The sequence below is a fragment of the Macrobrachium rosenbergii genome, chromosome 41 (genome assembly GCF_040412425.1).
Source record: "Macrobrachium rosenbergii isolate ZJJX-2024 chromosome 41, ASM4041242v1, whole genome shotgun sequence".
Lineage (NCBI taxonomy): Eukaryota > Metazoa > Arthropoda > Malacostraca > Decapoda > Palaemonidae > Macrobrachium > Macrobrachium rosenbergii.
The window spans coordinates 90,135,815-90,163,189 of record NC_089781.1 but is presented as its reverse complement, the minus strand read 5'-3'; the positions used below and the strand labels follow the sequence as shown (position 1 = coordinate 90,163,189).

The 27,375-nt window shown below is 37.7% G+C and overlaps 2 protein-coding genes across 5 annotated transcripts in view; both read right to left on the bottom strand.

Moving 5' to 3' along the window:
* Positions 1 to 4,672, bottom strand: part of LOC136826992 (prostaglandin E2 receptor EP2 subtype-like) — a 534,455-nt gene extending 529,783 nt beyond the window's left edge. For all 4 annotated transcript variants that reach the window (XM_067084640.1, XM_067084641.1, XM_067084643.1 and 1 more), the window contains exon 1: positions 4,247 to 4,672. The gene's annotated coding sequence lies outside the window, so the exon portion shown is untranslated. The remainder of the gene's footprint in view (positions 1 to 4,246) is intronic.
* Positions 4,673 to 11,880: 7,208 nt separating this feature from the next.
* LOC136826989 (enolase-phosphatase E1-like) overlaps positions 11,881 to 27,375 on the bottom strand; it is a 100,809-nt gene continuing 85,314 nt past the window's right edge. The window contains 2 exon segments of the mRNA XM_067084637.1: positions 11,881 to 19,298; positions 26,571 to 26,973. Coding sequence (XP_066940738.1) covers positions 19,024 to 19,298; positions 26,571 to 26,973 — 678 coding nt within the window. The 3' untranslated portion in view covers positions 11,881 to 19,023.

Genomic DNA, 27,375 nt, shown 5'->3' with positions numbered 1-27,375 from the left:
TGAATGAATAGAAAAATGTAAGAAGAATCATTCTTTCAAAAGCAGAATGACGAATGGATCGAGCAACCAATCGTTCATAATAATGATGTAGGGCTCAGCTGAGCTACAATATATCACTGTACAGAAAACACACAATTATATATATATATATATATATATATATATATATATATATATATATATATATATATATACTGGATCCTCATCCGCAGCCCTATCAACTTCCAAATCTAATTAATTCTTCCTTGGACCTTGGCCCACAGTCCATTCCTCCATAAAAACCTCAAATAAGTTTACTGCTGACATCTTGGTCCATTCTGTGGATAGACAAACAAACAGGAAGGAATAGTGAATATATAACCATCATAAGTAAATTTAACAGCGAGAGCTCTAAATGTGGTCACTCGGTGTTTTGTATTAAATTCTACTTCCTGTAATGAAACGTAAGCACTTTCAATAAATAACCAGCTCTATTCCTTTGAAAAATGTTATGGTATACTAAAACAGCGGATTGGACCTGAAACCAATGATGCTTAGGCTATGAAATTCCTGCTTTTGGTTTCAACCAAAGTTACAATGCTGCGTATCAGAGTTGGCCGTTAAACTTAAGGCTTCAACGGAGGCACACAGCTAGGCCAACTTATTGGAACGACATAAACTTCATGGCCAATGTCAGTTGAGTTTGCTAATAACTTTCAATGACAGGATACCTAAAAAGCAACCAAGGGCCATCTGCAATACGAATTGGAAACCCGGTCATGCTTCAACCTTCATAAACTAATAATGCACAAGACACATCTAGAACACAGTCACCAGCCTCACATGATGAGACTATGCTTCTTTCGTACAACATTTCAGCGCAACGAGAAAAACCATCTACTCACTACACAGGCGCTAGCTTTCAGGCTTTGATGCCGGACACAAGGCAAACGCAGTTGGCGTGTATCTGGATAATCTGTGTCTTGTATTCTGTATGCAAATGAACCAAAACACAACCAGACAACATTTGCCAAGTAACAAAAGCTCTTGTTCTGAGCCATACCAGCTCCTTGACAGACGGTCCTTCGCCTAGCCGCGACCAGCGAACTCCTATACCCTAAACAGTCATTAGTGTTTATGACGAAAACATAAAAAATCTTCTGTTGGACTGTAAACTTAAGCGGGAGTGACTACCATATTTTAAAGCATTCAAGTACAAAAAAGCTCTTTTTATCTTAATAAGGCTACAACAAGATTCACAATTTATGTAGTGTAAATAATACAAACTTTAAGGTTCCTCAGCTATAAATAAAGGTTCATCAGTGAACTTCTGCCATTAGCAGAGGAAAAACAACACAAAATTACAGCCACTGAAACAACTTTGATGAAATTTTCCTTATACAAATAACCATTTAAAAAAAATGGTGCCGTCGAAGTTTACACTGATCTTTGTTCTTCATTTCTTTAACCTCATGATTTCACATAATTACTGGCTAAATATATACATATATATACATGTATATATACATGTACATATATATAATATATATATCTATATGCATATATATATTTAACTGGTAAAATATACCATGAAGATATAATCAATGATAAAAATACTCACTGTTACTACTACTCAAAATATGAAAAAACTTACATGGAATGCAACAAAATCAAAGCACGGTGATTAACCCCTTTGTGTAAAAAAAGAAAATCAGGCCCAGATGAGATGTGTATCGTTAAATACACGGCAAAGAAATTCTAAAACGACTGGCAGCTCAGTCAACATATATATACTCAGGTCGATTAATTTACATTAAGTCAGCCAAATGGAGAGCTGGTGGAGGGATAAGCACCTTTATACAGATTACAGAACCCTTATACAGAGTACAAGACCCTTATACAGAGTACAAGACCCTTATACAGAGTACAGGACCCTTATGCAGATTACAGAACCCTTATACGGAGTACGGGATCCTTGTACAGGACCCTTATATAGATTATAGAACCCTTATACAGAGTACAAAACCCTTATACGGAGTACAGGACCCTTATACAGAGTACAGGACCCTTATATAGATTACAGAACCCTTATACAAATTACCGAACCCTTATACAGAACCATATACAAATTACCGAACCATACAGAACCCTTATAAAGCGTACCAATGCGCAAGTCCTTGAACACTGCATCAATGAACAAGTCTTAAAATTTACTATCGTCAGAATGTACATTTGAATAACAACAATAATGAAGATGACAACACAAAACGAGCATATTTAATTAGGTATAGTTAATACACTATCAACAACTTCCAGTAAGGAAGCTTCATTTCAAAACCCAAAGCTCAAAATCACCAGTAACTACTGGGAATTATAAAACAAATTAAACTAAAAAGTTTAAAAACTTTTTTATATATCTAACCTTGACTTTGGACCAAGGTCAAAGAGACGAACGGGACGGGTTGGACCTGAAAGGTATTCCAATTAGGAAGCTAGATAAGCTTTAACAGCTGTGGGGACTAAAAAAAAACTTGAACTACCTATCCGCGGACAACGAAGAATGATAATTAGGTATTTATGTGATTATTCAATTTAATATTCAGTTGGAAATATTGATATTCGCATATTTGTCACCAGACTAGGCCTATATCAACAATCACTCATTTCTACAATTATAAATTTATTTATATCGCTCATGACGGATAATGGAATATGTGGATATAAATGGTGGCACATGCATAAGGTTTGCGTCTAATTTTGGTGCCTCCTTTATATTTACAAATATATAGTGCCAATTTTTGTTGTTAAAACAGGGGAACAAATGTACTGACGTACTTTTTTTTTAGTACACCATATGAAGCTTTCTTCAAAATTCCTTTACATAAACAAACACATCCATACACACGCATGTATATTACACACACACATACGTATATATATATATATATATATATATATATATATATATATATTCATGTGTGTATATATATATATATATACTGCTAGTAAGTAATATCTACAGAATTTAATAATTCAAACGAGAAAGGGATACGCGTTGTAAAGTAACCTCTGAAATATCAGCGTAAAAATGAAGTTTTCCACAAATGTTGGTTCCAAAAGGCAAGCGAATAGGTCCAATTCAAACTTATTTTTCCATAACATAAGTCTTTCCAAGTACCTTTTAATTTTTCTGACTCCTGTAAGACTATATACAATACTGACTAAAACCTAAGTCACCAAATTCTATGTAACAATAATTTACAATTACTAGGATAATATCTTTCTAAAATAAAATACTGGCCCAAAGGTATCCCCTCCAAAAAAAAATAAAAATGCTCAACCACTGGGAACCAACAATGAGCTACAAAACGTTCTGGCCAAGCCATTATCGTATAATGGATATATGCTAATGAGCTTTAGGTAAGAATGGGCAATGTATGATAAATATGTTTGCAAACTAATATGAATAAATCAGTAAAAATAGCAAGCAACACCACTCAACACCTGTGAAACTCGCAACGGATGGATGAACGTGAATTAGACGTATGGGTCTATCTTCCCCAGCCCCGAAAAAAGGAATTCGAAAACATTTGTTCCGCACATAGACTTGGTCTCTGGGCAGAAAAATAAACTGAGTCGGCATCCGAATTCACCTGAACTAGAACTGGTATCTCTCAACAAATCCCCTACTTTATGAAAATACATAAACAGCTGCCATTACAACTGTTCATATAACTCTTAAGGTTTCGATGATCGATCTTCCCTGACCAACAAACGTTCTGTCAACCGCGCGTGTAATTAGAACAATCGAATTTCGAGGCTATATGAAACGGATTCGTCTGAGAGAGGATTGCATGCATTACCAGCTTTTGAATGTCTCCGTTATCAATTACTTAAGTCAGTGCAAATTACTCTAAAATTCATAAAAAGTAATGGCCTATTCTAATGTTATGGCAATTTCATATTACTCATAAGATTCATAAAGTAATCCTATTATAATGTTACGGTATTTTCACATTATTAATTTTGTAACAAACCGAACTCGTAACCAAAATTCATTATTTTGAAAAGATTATCATTCCATACAGTCTACGACAGAAAAATAATAATAATAAATAATAATAATAATAATAATAATAATAATAATAATAATAATAATAATAATAATAATAAAAACACACAAAAATAAACTGGAAACGAAAATGAATTTTTAAATTTTAAAACCACAAACGTTACGACATTGAAAAAGTTTTAAATAATTACTTACCCCAGCCTATATTCCGACTGCTGCTTGAACCTACTGTCAAGTTCGTCCAAAGTGAAGTTTCTTTCGGTAATAACTCTATCAAACTCACTTCGGTTATAGGTATATCCGTAAGAACTTCAACAACTAAGTAATTTTATTGAATGACAGCATGTAATATTTCACAACATAATGCCTCCACAGACACAATTTGACAGTAGATATATTTTAAGTTAAATGCATCCATTATCACCAAATGCGAGCAGATATATTTCAAGTTAATCACATGACATTTAAATCGAGAGAGACGCAGCTCATCAGGAGGCTGCTGCTCGCGCGAGCACACGACCTTCTTCTCTCATCACCGACACCAAACTGGTTAGCTAAGGCAGCTTGTTGGCAGGACGTTTGGTGCCCCGCTCATGGTCCAGTGACGCGAAACTGCCCAACAGCCGCCATTCACTCGCTGGCCACTTGTTACGCCGTGGTGGAACGCGCGCGCGCGCACTAACGTCAATACTGCGTGTGAGACGGTGCCAAGGTACGCCGAAACTTGCCGAAACCTATCTCGTTACTCGTTTTTCGCGGAGAGTGTTGCGCATCTCGGGCCAGATGGGAAGAGATAGCGTAGGTGGAAGGGATGGCTAGAAAAGAGGTGGGGGCGATGAGGATGCAGCATCGTCCTCAAAGTCATAAGTGAAAGTGAGCCTACATCACTCTACCCTTCTTTTGCGTTATTCTTCATTGTAATTGTTATTAACCGGCTTGCTTTTGATTGTCAGAGGCGTTTACATCATTATTACGTTACTAGATATTGATTTTATATTCCAGTAGAGTACTAGAAAGCGAGCTGTCACCTTTATATGGCTGTTAATAAAAAATATTTAGAGAGAGAGAGCTAGAGAGAGTTGGGAATGTTTGTTGTACCCAGTCATTAACCTTTGTAATGCTCAATGAAAATAAACAAAATGATTTGGAAGAAATGTAAGAATGTTGCTGAAATACCTGTTGATACGCCAGGATTACTTCCTAATCAATCATGGTACATCATTTATAAAGGTGATATTGTGTGAAAATGTCCTAGCCGTAACATTTTGAAAAGCGTCTCATCATTAAACCAGTGATTAACTGAGTAATAATCTTTAACAAGTGTGAATGACTGATTAAGTGTTTTATTTACAATTAACTGGAGCAAGCCATTCATGCATATATGCGTGTGCATATATGTGAACGCGTTTGTGGTAATTTTTCTTCGTTCATACATACTGATTTTGTCTTTATGCTACCCTGTAAAGACGTAGAAATGAATGCATGCATGTTCGTGCATTAGTGTGTGATTTAGTTTCTTGAAAAGAGGAAATTAGACTCATGCATAGATAGCTCCCATGGGAGCAACTTTTGTCGCTTCCTTGTGTAAATTACATAACCATTAAATAATTATCACCGACAGAACTTCATAAATTCCCTTGATTTGATAATCAAGAAATGGATATCTGGAGTATCTCACTTTAAATTCCCAACTTGCATCCACGGAATCAGCCTGAAGTTCATGGGACTAATTAAACATGGTATTGCTGATAATATATACGTAATTGGCTGCCATAAAGGGGAAGATTTTTAGTCCACTTGCTTTTGCGTCTAATTAAGACAAACTCGCAAATGTTGCGCGGTCAGAAATCATTAATAGCAATTATAAGCAGTAAATAATTGAAGTCTACGTCTTTTAGGATCCTGTATTCCGGTTCACTCAACAAGTAACAATATCCAACTTTGGATCGTCAAATAAAGTGGATGGAGGGGAGAGAGGGAGGAGGTTGTTGGGAAGGAGGGGAGGGTAGGAGGAGTGTAAGGAGAATACTGGGGCGGGGGGAGAAGGAGGGAGCATTAAATATATTTGAGTTCGTGTATCCCGAGAGGGACAAGGCCACCTTGATTCCTACAGTAATGAGACTAATTTCATCTGAGCTAGGAGAAGCTTCTGGGAGGATTTACAAGGATTTAGAGAATGAATTATTCGTACGCAAGGATAAATGGCACCGTTCTGTGCGTTTGCCTTTAGTGGCGGTGGAGAAACAGACAGATGACTAGCGTTTTTAGTTTTCTGTAAAAGAAAACTATTGTGCCAGCTTTGTTTGTCCGTCCGCACTTTTTTCTGTCAGCACTTTTTTCTGTTGCCACTTTTTCTGTCCGCCCTCAGATCTTAAAAACTACTGAGGCTAGAGGGCTGCAAATTGGTGTGTTGATCATCCACCCTCCAATCATCAAACATACTAAATTGCAGCCCTCTATCCTCAGTAGTTTTTATTTTATTTAAAGTTAAAGTTAGCCATGATCGTGCGTCTGGCACCGCTATAGGTGCCAACAACACAGGCCACCACCGGGCCATGGGTGAAAGCTTCATGGGCCACGGCTGAGATTCATGGGTCGTGGCTGAGAGTTTCATACAGCATTATACGCTGTACAGAAAACTCGATTGCGCCCAAGAAACTTCGCCGTATTTTTTACTTGTTCTTTCTTGCCATTCCTTGCTTCATTTTCGTATGAAAAGGGTGACGGGACGGTTGATAATATCCAAGGAGAAAGGTAACTGTAAACGCAAACGAATGGAGACGACGGAAGAAGAAATACCTTCAGCTCATGACACTTTCCTTTGAACCATCCATAAAACTTGCGTTTGTTTAGCTGGGGAGGACGGTCATCATGCAGGTTTAGCTCGGGTAAAGAGGAGTCAGGTATAAAATTAGCTCCTGTGTCCTGCTAGAAATTGGACTACTGAAACTTGTACTCAGTCCGCCGAATCAGCAGTCTTTCCTGCATGTTGTAATATACAATGTAGGCATTTTCTACAGAAAGTTTAGTACTGCTAATAGAGGAATTAAAAGGTGTGAAAACTCGGAATATTTAAGAATAATCTGACGACATATCTATCCAAAACCGTTACGACAAAGAAAAACAATTTGTTCGCGAGAACTACGGACTCTGACGAGCAAATAGAAAGGCTTTGCCTGTGGTACTTGAATAAATAAAAATACAAAGTGAAAGAAATTCTATTCTTTTTATTATCTTCGATTATGTACATCAGCAACCGCTCTTTATGTTTTCAACAAAGAAAAAAAAAAAGAATAAAAGGGCGAGACGTTAATAATACATAAAACGCATAAGTCCGTCGCCTCTCGGTGAGCTAAATCAACCCAACCACCTGTTGATTTGAACCTCTTCCGCCACTATTTTGCCCGCCCGGGACGCTTCCTTACGTTAAAAATTTGTGCAGTTGCAGTTTCTAGCAGGCTGAGGAAATTACGTTTTCACTCTTTTAAATGCTTCTAAAATTATTTTACATTCCAAGTATTTCTTTCATTATTTTCTGGAATTGTTTGTGCTCGTGAAGGTCAGTTCTTTCATTTAATGTCATACTGCTCTCTCTCTCTCTCGCAAGTGTAATGAATTTCATTCTTTTCCGATAAAATCAGCTATTATTAGTTCTTCTATACAGCCCTCATACTACACATTTTGTAACGCTCTTCAAGACTTTTGCTAAAAACAGCAAATAAGCAAAATGGGAATGTTAATATTGAATATAAACCCGAACTCTTAAGTTTTACCGTATTTACGAAGTCGTGTATAATTGAACATGTTTTCGCGCAGTTTTGAGTTCTGTCTGCAATGACGCATACAAATAGTATTTAGAGCAATAGCTTCTAATTTATTAATGAAGAAACCTAACCAAATATTGGTGAAAATCGATCGAAATCTCATAAGCACAAGAAGAGGGGACTTATCATTGATTTATGAAAATTCGGCTATAAAGCCAAGTGCCGGGGCACTTTCAGCCATTCAGTGCTTAAGACAGCGAAAAGAGCTGGAGTGGTTGGACTGCAAGGTTGAAGAAAGTAAGCAGCAAACCTTTAGAACGCCTACAGTGAACCACGTGAGGTGCACTGACGGTATAACCACTACGGAAAGGAATTCTTAGTTGTTATTATCAATTTGAAAATTAAAATATTAAAAAGAGTACGTAAGAATGAAAGCATGGTGAATATAGATGACAGTAGACTAATAGTGGTCAATAAATAAGCAGACAGATAAAAACATACATATAAAAACACCAGTTGACAAATGTATAAAAATTAGGCAAAAGGGCACCGGATACGAACCAGCCGTTAATTGACGCCACGCGTGGACCTAAACATAGACATAGAGTAGAGATGATCTGGTTTTATCCGAACGCTTCGAATATCGTTGCTTTTTTTGACGTTTAGCGTAAGTCACTGGTCGAGCAGGGTATAGGTTTAAAGACGGATTTTTGCTCGTTTAAACTGAAAGAAACTTTAACAAGAAAGATTAATAACACGAAAGGAATGTAAAGTTGTTTTGTAACTTTGGCATTGTCAGTACGATAATCAATATGAAGGCACAGTTTTTAATCTAATTTTTTTTTTATTTCAAATTGATGCGATTTCGTTCATGAATGTTTGGTCTAATGACCTGGCACTAGAACTGTTAGGTTATTCAGTACTACATACGAAAAGAGCAATTACTATAAAAAATAAATAGGCCTACTTGAAAAAATAAATGCAATTCAACAAAAATATTTAAAAACTGACTTGCAATCTAAAAACAATGAATTAACTTTGTTACAAATAAATATCATAAAACATTCCAATATCTTTAATGTATTCCATTACATTATTGACATCAGCCTCATCATTTAGAATTTGCTCAATAGGCCCCGAGATATGGCGTCGCCTTCTCTCCTCAACAAGCTTAGGACGGTCCATTAATGTTGCTTTTCTGAAGGATTGATTTTCATAAAAATAATTGTAAGCAAGCAGTTAATGTGAAGAAATTCAATTATCTGCTTCTCATAATTCATGAAGAGAAATTATGTCACCATTGTCTATTTAAAAATGTATATTTTATGCAATTATATAAATATATATATATATATATATATATATATATATATATATATATATATATATATATATATATATATATATATATATATATATATATATATATATATATATATATATATATATATATATATATATATATATATATATATATATATAATATATATATATATATATATATATATATATATATATATATATATATATATATATATATATATATATATATATATATATATTAAGGTCATAATGTGAGTAAATAAACAAATTTGATAGCTAATATTAATTATGGACTGTCAATATGAAGATACTTAAATATCTGCTTCTCTGAATCTCTGAAGAGAAATGACTGGTAGTTTCCTGGAGACATCTCAATGCCAACATTGTCTACTATAACAAAAATAAAAAAAAGTGTAGGCCTATGTGATATACAATTGAACATATTTCATAAAGGTTGTAATGTGAATTACTGCATAAACATACTAGCGGCAGGAAAATGTATCGTATCTTAAATATAATACGGGAAAATCACCAGTTCAGGCACTGCTGGAGTTGAAACTCAATAAAAGACAAGAACCATCCTTATACCTTACAGTTACTGTACAGTAGTGTCAAACATTATTATTTCATCTTTCAGTGTAAAGATTCTACCCAGATCTCCCCTCGACAAAATATTTCCACAGGTGGTCTGACATCGAACTTACATCGAGATATTCTGGCCAGTGACGTACACAAACTTTTGGGATTTTACCAAACTCAGCTACGGGGGTTTCCATCGAAGGCGAGCCCGATCCACATCCCATCAAAACAAGAGAAGCTATTATCAAAAACGCTACTCAAACCCTGTATGATTCTCCAAACAGTTTGTGTTCACTTTCCTATCTTTTCTTTACCGTATCTATTTAAATACTGATGCTAACAGCAATGAAATAAATAGTAGTAACTGCATCATAGACTAATTAGTACTGGTATGCGAGTATATCTGTGACGACTTAAAACAGTTCAAGCTTGTTACTATGCACCTGGCCATAGCAAAATAACATTAACTCTTCTTGTAAAATTACAGTAGTTTCTTGCCTTTGAGGCTTCTATTTCCATAAAACAGAAGTTTTATTCATTATGCATTCATGAAGAACAACAAAGAGCTCTACGTATACCAGTGATGTATTTTTAACATATTTTCTGATATGCATTGTTGTATTTTAGTCTAAACAGTGTACCTAGGTATCGCCATTCTCCTAGCGATGTGCCTAACGCTCAATGAAATGTTTTAAGATTTAATTAATAAGGCTGACTTGTATATGATTGCAAGGAACCTTGTCTAAATGGAACTTTTAAACAAAATTCTTACCCGAGTTTTATGCACCACGATCACAGACATTTCATGTATGCGATATATACTTGAACCACTCTTTTCCTCCCTGACTACTCAATCTGATGCAGGTGTTCTCCTTTCATGGACGCATAATTAGATAAAATAAATTATTCCAGAAGTCTTCGTGGTTTCGCGCTACATAAGAAAATACTGTATGTCGATTTCTAAAGTACTTCTACAGTTACACCAAGACATCGACATTTGCTGTGCTTTTGGAGTCCTCATTCATATGACAAATACAATGATACTCTTTCCATCAAGAATGTTAAGCAAATTAGTATCACTGCGGATGAACTTTAAAACAGAATACAGAATTTAGGTCAAAGGCCAAGCACTGGAACCTATGAGGTCATTCAGTGCTGAAACGGAAATTGACAGTAAAAGGGTTTTCAAGGTGTAACTGGAAGAAAACCTCCCAGTTGCACTATGAATCGACTGTTAGGAGAGGGTGAAAAGTATGGTGGAAGAAAGAGAATATGAACAGAGACACAGTGAAAGTAATGAATGGGGTTGCACCTGGGTGCCAAAAGGACGCTGCAAAGAACCTTCAGCAATGCCTACAGTGCACCGTATGAGGTGTGCACTTGACGGCACTTACCCCCTAGGGGGGTGGATACTTTAGAATTTCCAGGGAGGGTGAACGTTCTGTTGAAGAAGCTTCTCTGCGGACAGTCTTACACGAAGCAAAGACGGCGGGGTTCATCCTTGGTTCAGCAGGTAGAGAATAAATGTGCCAGTTCCCTTTCACTAATTTTTATTTTTAATCTCTTACCAAAATCCCTAAGTGTTCGTAAGGATTTACTGTCGTCAAAAGATATAAAAAAAAAAAATTATGAAGAGAGTTCTCAAGGTCCTGAATCACACAAAGAAACAAAATGAAAATACAAAAATTAAAAGGTGATACTTTAAAAAATCATCATTTAATTAGTTTTTACTGATTTTCTGTAATTGTACTTCAACAATAGACATGCAGCCATACGCAGCATGCTTTGAAAAAACTACAAACTGAAGCTTGAGTAATCTAATAGGACAATGTCATAGGCTTTAAAATGCCTCTCTAACCGAGGGTGATGACAATGAAAAAAGAGGGAGAAGATAAAGGGCTAATAAAACTGCAGAGAAGGGGGTTCAACCATCGTCAACTTGGTTATGTATGAACATAAGCATTTTTTTTATTTTTCTGACAAATAATGAAAGGAACACAAATGCAACCCACCCTCACCAACAGCCATAAACTAATAAAATATGACTCATTTTCATTACGTTATTTTATAATAATCAAGTCCATTAACGCCACTATTAGCCAAATAATATCCACACAGCTATGTCAAGATACAGAAGATGTTCTCTGAAAATTGAAAAATCAATAAAATATCATAATCTTTAATAGATAAAGAATGGTATACACTTCAGTATAAATAGGGTCTCATACCACCCTCATATTGCATATTTTACATTCAATCAATAAGAAAGAAACAAGTACAATATGCATATATGTATTTTTTGTAGAAAAAAAGATTACTTTTGTACATCAGTCTAATATTATTTATATATTTGTACAAATATTTTACAAAGGACAATGTGAATAAATATTAAGGGAAAAGAAAAACTCATCCCAGATATTATATGTGATCCGCCAGCGAGAAGATATTTCGCTTGTCTTAAATATCTGTGGGAATAAATTACAACTCTGTAAAAATGACCTTTGCAAAATTTTTTTTTACAATATAATCAAATATAATACAGAAGCAATGACCCTGAAAAAATCACAAAAACACATAAAAAATTTTGTCCTAATTTTAGATCTGTAAAACTCCATGTTATTATGACATACATCTCCCCATCAAAAACTATTTTCTTTCAAGACATCTTTTCCCCCTCTATTACAAATGTTTACCGAAGGTAACGGAAAATGATGAATATGCCTGAAATAATACACCCATATTACTTCAATGAACATGATGAGACTGATAAAAATAGGAAAAGATATTCATCTAAAACAATGTGCTATGTGAGATGAAAATGTTTTAAATACAAGGCAACATCACTTGCTTTCCACCTCAATCATGACAATCAAGAGAAACCACTTCGTGAGCAATATTAATGAAAGCTGTCCGAAATATATCTACAGGATTACTCTTTTACCTTTTAGCCCATATTTAAAAAAAGAAAAATAAACAAATGCACACAAAGACATACTATAGTCTTGAAGGCAACAAGATGATTCTCTCATAAAAATTATTTTCCTGTACCAAAATCTCAACTGCCCTTTAAAATACTGTATCTGGAATCAATTATTCGAGCAGAAGTAACAGTCCTTATTTATATTACAAGTCTGTCACTATCTCTCACGATTATTTCATAAAAATCGATCAATTCAAAATTAGGATTTTTAAAATTCTTTAATAACTTTCAATCTCAAGTTCTAAATGAAGTGACATGAAATTAATCCAACTGCAGACAATAAACAAAAAGCCAAGTAAAAAGCAGTTAAATAACCATCACACTCTTTACAAAGCCTTTCAAATATACCAATTCCTTAGAAAAGAATTCTTTACCACACCAATGGACAAAATAATAACACTGATGGCGAATGACAGTGCAGAAATCCATAACATTAAAAAAATAAATACACATTCCCAAGCCACTTGCACACTCTTAGGATTACAATCAGAGATCAAATCAATCAAATTTACTTAGTTTGATACTGTACAAGACAGTGGAAGATTTAGCCATAAAGATCAGAATGACATACCCAACATATAATTTTGCACTTAATGGGACTGATGCAGTAAAAATATCAACTACAAAACAGAGCCAATTTTATATACAAGGCAACATCACTTGCTTTTCACCTCAACCATGACAATCAAAAGAGAACACTTCATGAGAAAAATTAATGAAAGCTGTAAGGAAAGAAGCCTATTTGAAATATACAGCACTATTCTTTCCACTTTCAGCCCAAATTTTGAAATGGTAAAAGAAGTTAATGCACACAATAGCATACCATTAAGGCTTGAAGATAACAAGACCATTCTATTGTAAAAGAAATTATTTTCATATATCTGAATCTCAACTGCCCTTTAAAACATCTGTAATAAACTGTTAGAGCATAACGAACAGTTCTTCAGGTTTATTATAATGCAAATCTGTCACTATCTCTCAGAAGTGCTTCATATCAAATCCCTCATTTCAAAGTTGGGAATATGATAACTCTTTAATAACTTTCAATCTCAAGTTCCCAATGGAAGTTACATGAAATTAATGTAACAGCACATAATTAAGAAAGAAGCTTGGTAAAAAAAAAAAACTTAAATTAATATCACACTTTTAGAAAGCTTTTCAAATGTGTCACTTCCTTAAAAAAGAAACTCCTTACTATACCAAAAAGAAACAATAACAACACTGATGGCAAATGGCAGTGCAGAAATCAATGACCTTAAAAAAATATATAAAGTTGCAAGCTACTTGCTCACTTTTAGGATAAAAATCAGGATGAAATCAATCAAATGAACTTCTTTTCATTTTGTACACAATAAAAGTAGATTTAGCCATAAAGACCAGAATGACGTAACCAACACATAGTTTTGCACCTAATCGGCTGCATGATTAAGTTGCTACTGCAACTACAATACAGAATGCTTTCATAAAAAAGGAAAATCAGTGAAAAGCCACTCAGTTAAAAATCTACAGAATTATTTTATTTGCACAAAAGCCTGAGTCTCTCAATGCAGTTCTCTGGTTAAACTAAAAAAAAAAAAATAATCTATAAGGAAAAATTAACTAACACACACAGGCATACCATAAAGTTTTGAAGGTACTAAGTACAAAATGAAAATATATTTACTGTGTCTGGTTCTTTTCCAACCTATACAATAATACTAAGTACAAAATTAAATATACTTCCAGTATCTGGATCTTTTCCAACATATACAATAATACTGTACACAATAACCCTCATGATTATTACATTGCCAATTTGTCATTATCTCTTATGAGCATTTGATTTTAAACTGGGAAAACTCTTTATGGATTGCAACCCCTATATCAGCATGCAAACTGAATTGAATTGAATTAATATCCATCAGGCACCAGGTCATGCAGACCATATGGTGCTTTGTTATGCTATTTATAGCTCCTCATTGGAGGGGTCAATATCGTACTTGGCTAGCGCTCTGCTGGGCCCACATTCGACTCTAATCCTTCAGCTCAGTGGTCTGGTTAAACTAAGGTATACTTATAGATAAAGTATGGTCAAAGTTAGTGATTGCTAGGGCATATTTGATGAAGAATGTTTATTTGTTGGAGGAAGTACATTACACTTTCAATGGAGAAGTGTTCTGCTTCGGTGAGAATATCTCGAAGGCGAGGTGGACGGGAAAGAGATTAGGCTGGGAAATGCTCTGTTGCATGCAACTGTGTGTTGGGGACAGGAAAGGATTATATGGGATACTGAAAGAGGGGTATGACAAGTTGGACACAGTGTTGGAGGGAGTCCATTCATCAAGTTGGAGCGCTTTGGATTTGTATGACTGACAGGTAGTCGGGAAGTGCTGTTTCCCATCGTTTTTTCTTGTGACATGGGTTTAACCATGGTAGTATGGTAGGTTTAACTGCGCAGAGCTTGTTATTCAAGATACTAGTCCAGAAAGACTGCCAGCGACTTAGTAGGTAGTTACAGAAATATGGGAAATAATCTGAATAAAGTGCAAAACATGCACCAAGCTTTAAAGCATGGAAGAACAGGATGACTTTGGTTTTGTGTGGCAATGCGGCTGGCCACATGACAGAGCCTGGAATTGTGTACCGAGCAAAATATCCGTGCACTCTTAAGAATGAAAACAAGAAGCTTCCTCTTTATTGGCAACACAACACCAAGGCATGGATTGCTGCTATGCTTTTTATGCAGTGGTCCCACAAATGCTGTATCCCTGATGTAAAAACTTATTTAGAGAAGAAGGTTTGCCTTTCAAAGTACTCTTAACAACAGATCATGCTACTAGCCATCCTCAATCAATTACTGTCAAACACCTGGATGTGCAGGTCACACTTTCACCTACCAACATGACTTCACTTTACCAGCCTCTTGACCAAGGCATCATTTGGTGTGTAAGGGTCACCTACACTTGGCAAGTCTTGGACATGATCCAGGCAGCTATTGATTCTGAACCTGACGTGAATGGCATAGACTTCTGGAAAGCATTCACCAGTGAAATCAGAAAAACTGAATGCCGTGGAAGAATCTGTGGAGTGAAGCTCTGAATGACTTCAAAAGGCTTCCTGGCTATTAAAACCAAGGTGGAGAGGGTTATCAAATTGGCAAGACAAGATAGTGGCAATGAAATGGGGGACATCAATAATGATATCGTCCAGCATCTTAAAGGTGTTGAGCTGGTGAACGAGGAGCTTCAAAATCTGATCAAGTCATTTATGTCTGAGGATGAAAAACTGGCAAGTAAAGCTGAACCACAAAAATGGACACTGGAAAAGATGAGCAAAGTGTTTGGCAAAATTCAAACTGCTAAAGATAAAATGAAAAATTCTGAGCCTTCCATTAAATGCAGCATCAAAGTCCTCTGTCTAATGTCTGAGGCAATGATATTGCTACAAGTGCACAATGAACTCAAAAGGAAAAAGGAAACAACTACCAATTACAAAGTTCTTCCAGACTAAGGAGAAGACAGCGTCTCCTACAGGCGATCCTCAGGCACTGACTCCATCGGCACCTAACATTATACAGCTGTTGCCATACTCTTCTTTCAGGTCATCTCCAACACATCAAATCTCTGAGGATGACTCTAATGACTAAGTCAATAGCCCAAATGCCTTCACAGAGCTTATGCCACCATTTATCTTCATTTCATTATCATAGGCACTGTACATTATCATTGTCATCATGGCTGGAACACCAGCACAGAGGGGGAAGCACTTGGTGAGTATCCAGAGTCGGGTAAGATACTCAATTATAAACTGTTCATTTAAGTTAGTTTAAAAATCTTTTTTCTTATTTATACGATACAGTATTTGTCATTGCCAGATATACCAATAATTGTTGTTATAGTGGTACTGGGGTTTAAATGGGCATAAACAAGTTGTTTGTATGATCAGCATGTGCTAAGTACTCTGTTACATAAGGTGTTTGCAATTAACTGCAGTTTAAGTGATCCATCAGGGTCTTGAAATGTATTCCCTGTGAACATTGCGGCCCCACTATGTTGCCAGAGAAATCGAAGGTTACTAGTTAGTTCATGTGCAAGGTACAGTTACAGAAAACTTAAACATAACAACTGTGAACCAAATTCTCCTGCTGCAAAACAATTTCAATACATACCACTTGTTAATTCATTAAAGCAGTCAGAACATAACAAATATTTTTAAAACATCTTAATACCGCTTGATGTGAGCAAAATAAATTTGACCTCATAATGCTGTTATTCTAATTGCATGGTATGAGACAATTTGGCTAATTTCTAAAGCAAATATAAAACCATTAATATAAAAAAAATTCACAGTACACACATTCAAGAAACCTTCCAAATAAAGTAAGACTTTATCACTGCATACATTCACCAATTAAATAAATTTTTGCACAATGGAGGAATAAAATAATAATAAACAAAAATATAAATACTTAATTCAAGATTTATTTTTTAAATACTTACCTCTCCATTATTTAGCTTATACTCCCGTGCCAGTGGTAGTTCAACAGATTGAAACAAAAAATGAGAACACTCAGTTTTTATGAATATCTGTTTTCTATCCATCTACCAACTTCCCCTAACCCCTGGGGATCAATAGGTACAAACACTTGTAGCCGGTCAGCCTACTTCTGCCACTTTGAATGCGGGGAGGTAGGAGAGCAAGTTGTATAATGGAGAGGTAAGTATTTAAAAAATTAATCTCAAGTATTCATATTTTTTAAATCAACCTTACATCTCCATTATATAACTGATTACCATCTTTGAACAAGGCGATGGGCAAAGTGAAAATTGGCCAACTCTTTAAAATCTACAAAGTAATAAAATATTCAGTAAAAAACCAGTGTTTGCTTACCCAGTGAACTCAATCCATCAGCTATTACTGCTGCCTTAGGAGGAATGTCACTCGGGTACAAGATCCTCATCACAAAGATACCTGAGGTCTTTATGGAGGGTGGCCCCCTTCAGCTGAAGGAGGGGTAGGGAAACTGCTAAAACCCTGCAGAGCCAACAATGGATAACTAACAAGTACCTACATACAATGGGTACACACACTGAGCACCTCCAAACTTCCTAAAAACCACAACCAGGTTTAAACAGCAGTAGGCAAATAAAAGCTACCGATAAATTCATTGACATACCCGAACTTAACAAGACTCTCAGAAAGGCAGGACAGAAAAGAAAAGAAAGAAAATAATAATAGTAATATCCTGCAAAAATTATGACACGTGAGCATGAAAAATGACTCTGTCTCATCAAATCTAATGGCCTGAATTGAAGGGAAGCTTACTGGAGTAACAGATTGAAGAGAGGCAGCAGAGGACCTAACCAGTCACTAACAGGGGAAAGCAGACAAAACATGCATTCCTGTAACAAGTCTTACAAGACCTAAACTTTTTAGTTGCTTCTACTATTTAACAAGCCCTCTTCACTCGCGATCAATTTCCGCATGATTTCATTAGATACGATTCAAACTGTTTATCCAGTTATAATCGTTCCCTTAGTAATACATACATCTCAGGGGGGTCAATAAAACTGGAATAACGTCTATTAAGGCAACTCTTACCTTATAGGTTCTAACTGAACAAATATTCAAAATAAAATAAAAGAATATAAAAAAATACAACAGATAACCAAGTACATTTAACAATGTGTCAACCTCCTATCGAAACCAGTGACAAAAGTAGACTGATCGGCTACGAGTACCTATTGTTCCCCTGGTTGAGGGTAGGGGAAGTAGATGGATAGAAAACAGATATTCATAGAAAACTGAGTGTTCTCATTTTCTGTTTCAACCTGTCAAACTACTGCTGGCGCAGAAGTAAAAGCTATACAGTAATGGAGGGGGTAGGATCACTTAAAAAATATGGCTCATATTCACTGGCTCCAACAAATCGAGTACAGTAGTCTAACCAAGCCACCGTCTATAAAGACATACCACAAACCTTCTATTTACAGGAAAACTTATCAAACTCCATAAACTGTAAACTAAAACACATTACCATGTATTTCATAAGTTTAACTGTTATCTATAGATATCCTCTACAAGAGGGAAAATCTACCTACAAAATTTATTTCCTATAAATAAAAAAATAATTCATACATACACAGTATCTCTTTGGCATTCTGTCCACTACACTTACTTTCCGATCTTGATATTGTGTACATAAGCTTGATGTTCATATTTCAACTACTGTGCTATTATACATCACATTGCACTTACAAACACATGTAACTGGCAGTACTGATGTTGAAACATCTGAAACCATCTCATCTCAAGTAAACATTTGCATAAAGTATGAACACTAAAAATCAAGGATTAAGAACCTCCAGACATGGCCTCTTCTGTGGGGTGAAGTCTTCATTCAATTTTCTTTTTTCTGGCACAGGGTCAATGGTTTGAGCAGGGAAGTACGCTTCCTTGGTGACAGGCACTGTTGATGCCACAGTACCTGAGGATAGTGCTTTCTGGTCCGGAAATGTAGAATTCTCAGTACTTGAGTCATCCAGGCAAACAATAGAAGACGGACTTTGTACGTCAACTCCTTCATCATGTCTCACTTCTTCACTATCAATAATGGGAACATCTGTGGGAGAAAAAAAAAAAAGCTGACTGCATAAAACTTTAAAGATCCTGAAAACTCACAAGGACTACAAAGCAAAAACAAAAAAAAAAAAAAAAAACATTCAAAGTATGTCTAAATCCAGTACAGTGACACTGTTTATGTGCCTTTCAAGGTACAATGTAGACAGTATCAGCTCGGTATTTTCACACAGAGTTTTCAAATATCTTTCATTTTGCCTTAGTATTTCAATTTCCTATGAGCCTACAAAGTCCACAGTGGTCTTGTTCAACTAATCTATCAGAATGTCAGTAAAGTGGTTAAATTATCTAATGCAAGTACTACTTATAGAACTCTCCTTTTGCCATATTCCACTTTTAAGCAACAAAGCCCATTACAAATAAAAATATTTGGTAATATTACTGAATTGTTAAACATGGTGCTCAACTTGCTATTATAGATTTTTGACATAATAGCATTTACAGTACTTCATTATTCTTTCTTTTAGACATTATATAAAGACACAATATGATAAGTGCCAGTGGTGGCAATGGTTGAGAGCTCAGAAGTGTTTCAAGCTTTGAACCATTACCTGAGTCTATATCTAGATTCACAAGCATTTGTTATTGTGCTTGAGTGATGTATACTGTTCTTTCATACATTTAATATTTTCTTGGTTATTTCTCTTTTCCTATTACAGCATTTGTTCTCTATCATATTTAACATCAATTTCATTTTACTTAAAAGACACAGACTTGAGACACCTTTCATTCCTGATTACACCTCCACATTTAATACATTTATTTTCATAATCTTAAGACAAACTTCCAAGATTCTATAAAAAATGATATTTTCATAATAAAATAAATTTTTGAACATACTTACCTGGTAGTTATATATATAGCTTAAGTCCCTGACGCCACGGCAGAATTTCAAAAACTCGCGGCAATCGCGATCGGTAGTCAGGTGAACCACCTGTGCGCCCTCTACCCAGGTACCTGGAACCATTCCAACTATTCCTCAGATCTTCCATGCCCGTAGTCTCTAGAGGGGAGGAGGGTGGGAATTTACTTATATATAACTACCAGGTAAGTATGTTAAAAAATTTATTTTATTATGAAAATATCATTTTTAAACATCTAACTTACCTGGTAGTTATATATATAGCTGATTGACACCTTTGGTGGAGGGTCAGAGACAGCCAACATCGTTGGAATTTGCTTAAGGGTTAATAAACCAACTTAAGGTCCTTACCTGGATTAAGGAAGCTGACTTCAATGAACTCCCTCATTTTGTCTGCTTTCCTTAAGAGGTCCAGCGATCCACTCAGGGGCTGAAGACCTCTAGGAGCTGCCAACCGTGTACCAACCTCTATGTGACAGACAACCTATAATACCCTTGTTCCGGGCGCCACCAAGGAACAAAATGATCATCTGACTAAAATCAATGATTGTGGAAGACTGCGTTCAATCTTCACAAACAACCATAAAATTTCAACCATTCCAAGGTAAGAACAAAGGGTATTGTTTTATGGAATTGGATTAAGGAAGCTGAGTTCAATAAACTCCGCCTCATTATGTCTGTATTCCTTAAGAGGTCCAGCGATCCACTCAGGGGGCTGAAGACCTCTAGGAGCTGCCAACCGTGTACCAACCTCTATGTGACAGACAACCTATAATACCCTTGTTCCGGCGTCACCAAGGAACAAAATGATCATCTAACTAAAATCAATGATTGTGGAAGACTGCGTTCAATCTTCACAAACAACCATCAAATTTCAACCATTCCAAGGCAAGAACAAAGGGTATTATTTTATAGGATTGGATTAAGGAAGCTGACTTCAATGAACTCCCTCTCATTATGTCTGCATTCCTTAAGAGATCCAGCGATCCACCCAGGGGGCTGAAAATCTCTAGGGGCTGTCAACCGGTGTATAACCTCTATGTGACTAGACCTCCTCTCAATATCCTTGTTCCGGGCTCTACCAAGGAACTTTCATCCCAATGATTGCGGAAGACTGCGTCCAGTCTTCACAAACAACCATAAAAATTCTCAATTCCAAGGTAAGAAAAAAGGGTATTGGTTTATGGGATTGTAGGGGTATTCCCCTCTCCCATTACTGAATTAGATGCTATAAACGGGCACAGCGTATAGCAATCTTCGCATAATGTCTTGACTTGTTTTAGATAGTGAGAGGCAAATACTAACTTGCTTCTCCAGAAGGTCGTGTCCAAGATACTCTGCAGGGACCTGTTCTGTTTAAGAGCTACAGAGGTTGCTACTGCCCTGACCTCGTCGTCTTTACTTTCAGAATCTTGTAGTCTATCTCTCTACATTCCATATTTGCTTCTTTTATCAACTGTCTGATAAAATAAAACAGAGCATTCTTCGACATCTATACAGAGAGCTTTTGACTGAGCACAAAAGCCCTTCTGAATTCCTTCTAAAGTCCTTTGTCCTATCCAGGTAGAGCCTTAGAGCCCTTACCGGGAATAGGACTCTCTCTCTCCTCCCCTGTTATGTCCGTTAGGTTCGGAATCTCGAACGTTCTGGGCTAGGGTTGTGATGAGTATTCATTTTTTTGCAAGGAAGCCTAGTTGCAGTGAGCAGATTGCCTTGCCTTGTATAAAATCTATATTCTTGCTGAGAGCATGTATCTCACTAACTCTTTCGCTGCGCCAAACTGACCAAGAAAAGAGTTTTCATGGTGAGGTCCTTTAAAGATGCCCTCTGCAAGGGATCAACCTACTCCCCATGAGGAACCTCAGGACCACGTCTAGGTTCCATGCTGGTGAGTTCTCTATATACAAATTTGGGTTACAGAAATATTGGAAGAGGACACATGGTTGTCCTTGCACCATCCTCTAAATACCTCCCACTTGGATTGGTGTACCTTAATGGTGGATAACCTCCTTGATTTGCGATAGCGCCAGCTGCCTCCTTCAAAAACTTCTGGCTCTTGTGAGTTTTCCGATAGTCCAAAAGCAGTTACTAGTAGCGCTTGTAGGTTTTGGTAATATCTTTCCAAGTGGGGTTGTTTGAGTAGATCTACTCTCTGAGGTAGGCTACTCGGAATGTCCACCATCCAATCCAGTACTTCTGGGAACCAATCTCTTGTCGTTTAGTAAGGGGCCACAAGGGTCATTCCGGTCCTCTCATGTGACACAAATTTTTTCAGTACCCAGTGTATTATCTTGAAATAGGGAAATGCATACACGTCCAAGTTGGACCAGTCCACCAGGAACGCGTCTATGTATATAGCCCCGGGATCTGGTACTGGAGAGCAGTAAAGTGTCCAACCTCTTCGTTTGAGCTGTGGCGAAGAGATCTATGCAAGGACGTCCCAAAGTCCTGATGTAGCGTTCATTCTTTTGAGAGGACTTTATTTCCTGCTCAGAATGTCCGCCCTCACATTTTTCTCCCCTTGGATAAAGTGGGTTACTAGTTTTACATTCTCCTCCTTTGCCCAAAGAAGAGATTCTCTTATTGTCTCGTATAGAGACCTGGAGTGAGTGCCCCCTTGTTTGCTGATGTAGGCCAATGCTGCCGTGTTGTCGGTGTTGACCTGCACCTCTTTGTTCCCCACTGTGTTCGAACTCCTGAGAGCTAGAAGGATTGCAGTTAATTCCTTCTAATTGATGTTTAAATCCTCCTGCTCTCTGGTCCAGGAGCCCGAGACTTTTTATTTCCCTCGTGTTGCTCCCCATACTGAGTCCGGCGCGTCGGATAACAACACTAGGTCTGGGTTCCTCTAATATAGAGAAGGGACCTCCTGGAGCTTGACGGGGCGTTCCACCACTACAAATACGGTCTTATTGGTTCCGAAATGGGGATGCACTTGGTCTCCAGTTCTATTTCCTTGTCCCAGTTCCGATTTAGATGAAACTGTAACGGGCATAGAATTAACCTCTCAAAGGAGACAAACTGTTCCAGCGAGGAAAGGGTTCCCAGCAGACTCATCCATTCCTTTGCCAAGCATGACTGTCTCTTTATAAAGTTCTGAAATTTTCTTGAGGCTTGTCCTGTCTTTGCAATAAACGGAAAAGCCCGAAAATCCTGACTCTGAATCTTCATCCTAAGGCATAGAACCTCTTGGGATGGGATCGGCTGAGATTTCTATCTGTTTATCAGTAGACCTAATTCTTTGTTAGGCGCTGATGCCAGTGCATCTTGCGTCCTGAGCTAACTCCACGTCTTGGCTTCCAATATCTTGAAGCCTGACGCCCTGACGCCAATGCCTTGGCGCTTGACGTCTTGGGTTCATTGACGCTTGTCATCATGGTGTTTCACTCCTAGATGCTTGACGCCACTGCATCCAGCGTCCTAGAGTTTCATTCACTACGTTCAGCGTCTTAAACTTCTGGACGTCTAGAAGCTTTAGTTAGACGTCTATTATCCTTCTTCTGTTTTCCTGGTTGTCACGCTTGTAGCTGGGAAGACAAAGTCTGCTGAATATTTTATAGTGAAGCTATATGCGGGGCTTCCTGCTGCTGGGGACAGGCTGGGAAGCCTCAACTACGGCAATTATTTCCTTCTCATCGTCAATAATGGACCGAGGAGGGTTCCGCAGAGAGTACCAATCCGAAGGAGGAAGAGGAGGATGTGCGGAAGGCAGCACAGTGTCCGCCACGCTCTTGCAGCCCGGTATCCTGACTGAATAGAACTGTCTATGTTTGTTCTTAGTAGGAGAGCTACCCTTGGGGCTGGAAGGGAAGAGCTCCGGCTGCTGCTGTGGCTACAATCTGTAGTCTATGAAGTGTTATCATGACGTCCCTCAATATTGGGTAACTTGCTCTTGAGAGGTCTCGGCTCCAGAGCCAGACGTCAACCTTGTCTGTTTAGGCCGAAAGAGAGACCAAAACTATAAAACCTTTCCCGTGGACGAACTTCAGAAAATTCTTGGAGATCGGGTGCATGGGGACGTGAAAATACGCATCCTGGAGGTCCAGTGAGGCCATCCAGTCATGCTGTCTGACCGCTGCTAGAACCGATTTTGTCGTTTCTATAGCGACCTTTGTTTATTGCACAAAAAAGTTGAGTGCAATCCGTCTAGCACCGGTCTCTAACCCCCAAGTATTTGGGGATCAGGAATAACCGAATGTAGAATCCTGGGAATTCGGATCCTGAACTCTCTGTCTGGTCTCCTTTTTGCAACATCATAGACACTTGTTGCTGTAGAACCTTTGCCTTGGTTCTGTCGTTGCATTTGGCAGAAAGGTCGAATTATCTTGTTACTAGAGGGGGCCTACTCAGGCTGGACAGTCCGGCTCCTACCAGAGTCTGCAGGAGAAGAAAGGCAGGTCCTTCTTCTTCCCTGTGTAGAGCCTCTTCGCGTTGTCATTCATCTACCCGCCCTAGAGGAACCTCTATCGGAGGGCCGACCATGAAAGAGCTGAAATACCTGAAACACAGGAACCTCAGCCTTACTCTTTTTAGCGATGAAAGTCGTAGGTAGGACTTTTCTTGCTGTTTTAGATCTTAAATCTTACGTGGTTTTCTGGGCCAAAGATGAAAAGGCCTCTATACCAAACCTTGAGAGAAGGGGTGAGAGGAAAAAGAGGTATAAATCAATTCTGATTTTGATTGGGCGTGACCCCATTAGCCAGGAAAGAGCAAAGATGGGCCCTTTTCTTCAGGAGTCCCGCTGAGAAAGGTGCAGTTGATTCGTTGGAACTATCTCCGAGTCCTTTATCCATACACGACATCAGATATATGAGGAAAAACAAAGGCTGTCTTTCATTGTTTCTCCTTTGAAAGTATCCATTCTTCGTAAATGCTGCCCTCTTAGACGCCTTCACAAGAGTAAATTCTGAAGGTGGGGAACGAGGAGCAGTCAGGATAAATTTCTCTGGAAAAAATTTCCGAAAATATCTTCATAAGCCTTTTCAAGTCTGATAAAAGCAGATGGCCTTTTATATTGTCTTCGTCAGAAATCTCTACAATAGGATTCACAGGAGAATGCGAGATATTATCATTCTCTTCTTCCGATTTTACGAAGACGGAAGTAGCGACATCTTTCAAAATATCATCTTGACGCCTGGCATCCTGGCGTCCAGTCTCTGACGCCTGGCGTGTTAGCGTCCATTTTCTTGAAGCTTAATGTCTTGGCGTCCAGCTTCATGACGCCTGACGTCCTGGCGTCTAACTTCTCGACACTTAACGTCCAGGCGTCCAGCTTCTCTACGTCTGACATCCTGGCGTCCAGCTTCTCGACGCTCGAAGTCCTGGCGTCCAGCTTCTCAACGCCCGACGTCCTGGCGTCCATACTTCTAACTTTCGCTGTCCCGTCAAACCTAGAGGTTACTTGAGAACTGGCCGCCTGTGCGACATCGGTCAAAAGCTTCCTCCGGTTGACGTGCAGCAACCAATGGATGAAAAAACACTTTAACCTCGCTTTCCTATGGCGAGGTGAGCGCCCTGGGAAACGTCAACAGGTGCGCTCGAGGGGACGACTGCTCGGTAGCTAAAGCCTCTTGCCTCCCTTCGTCTGTCGACTTTCCTTCTCACAGGGGTTGGTGAGCTTGGAAGAGGTCTAGGACTAGGAGCACAACAGGACCGAGCAGTCGCACCCTCCACTGCACTTGCACTAACAACATATTAACACTTGTATTTTTAGATCTCTTATTATCGATCACATATTATCCCTGTCTTCTGAGAGGGATTTTACCTGTTGGGCCAGGGTCTGAATGGCAGCCAACAAATCATTAAGTATTGGGTCCTTACCTGTTTCAGTAGGGGTTCAGAGACTACCACTACGGAGAAGGATCAATAGGATAGTTATCAAGGGGAAAAGAATTAACTATTCCCTGGTTATATCAAGAAGAGTGAGAAACAGTACTCTTGGCTCTTCTGAGCCGGTCTTTCATTCCCGTTCTTCAGACATACTAAGTGGGGATCCAAGGAGACTTTAGCAAGCCGCTTGCATCCCCACACACATATTTTCACACTGATGAAGTCAGATATGTTATAAGAAAATCCAAAAGCGAACAAGCGAAAGCCAAGCAAAAATGTACTTCACCAAAATAAGTTGCGAAAAAAAACACAGGCTACGAGCGAAATTCCATCGATGTTACCGACACAGCGGCAGGGGAAGATCTGAGGAATAGTTGGAATGGTTCCAGGTACCTGGGTAGAGGGCGCACAGGTGGTTCACCTGACTACCGATCGGCGATTGCCGCGAGTTTTTGAAATTCTGCCGTGACGTCAGGGACTTAAGCTATATATATAACTACCAGGTAAGTTAGATGTTTAAAAATAAAAAGTTTATCTGAAAACAGTGAAGGCCCACTGACTTACCTTCTTCTGATAAATCTTCTTCAACTGAGGCACTTGCAATAACATCTCGTAATTCATCATCAGTATCTTCATTATCATCAAAGTCTTTGGAATTTGTATACTCAACATGAGGCATTTCATTTACAACTGTTTCTTCTTCATCTTCATCCTCTTCTTCATCTTCATCCCCTTCTTCCTCATCCTCTGCTTCACTCTCAGCTTCCTCTTCTACATCATACTTTGCTAAATCACCATCATCTTCCTCATCTTCCTCATCCTCTTCAGTTAGCACTTCAGATTTTATCTCACATTCTTTTTTAGCTGACTCTTCTTTCACTTTTTCTTTATCTTCTTTCATAGGTGACTTTTTCACATCAGCAGCCTCTCTTGCCTCTGCCTCCTTCTCTACGTATGTTTGGAAAATCTGCAATGTATTTGCTGCGTTACTTGGAGAATGTATAATACAAGAATTTTAAATAGTACTTTAATTACATTATCAAGGTTATAACTTTTAAATATCTTCCAAGAACTTATCATTTTGATCACCAACTCCTTCTGTAACTAGTAAACTGAAGAAAGCTAGACTCTAAGAAAAAAAAAACACATATTTGAAAGTGTCTGACCATGCATCAGTAAATTATTCCACAATAAATAACATTACAGTAAAAGTCTATTTGCAAATTAATGTGCCTGTTACTGTTTCATCACAACCTCACTGATCATATAAAAGTCTGAATTACAATTTGTGTGGTGGACTGAGATGTTTAATGGCCCTGAGTGTTTGGTAGACACTCCATAAGCAGTCAGGAACCAGGTCTCTAGTAGC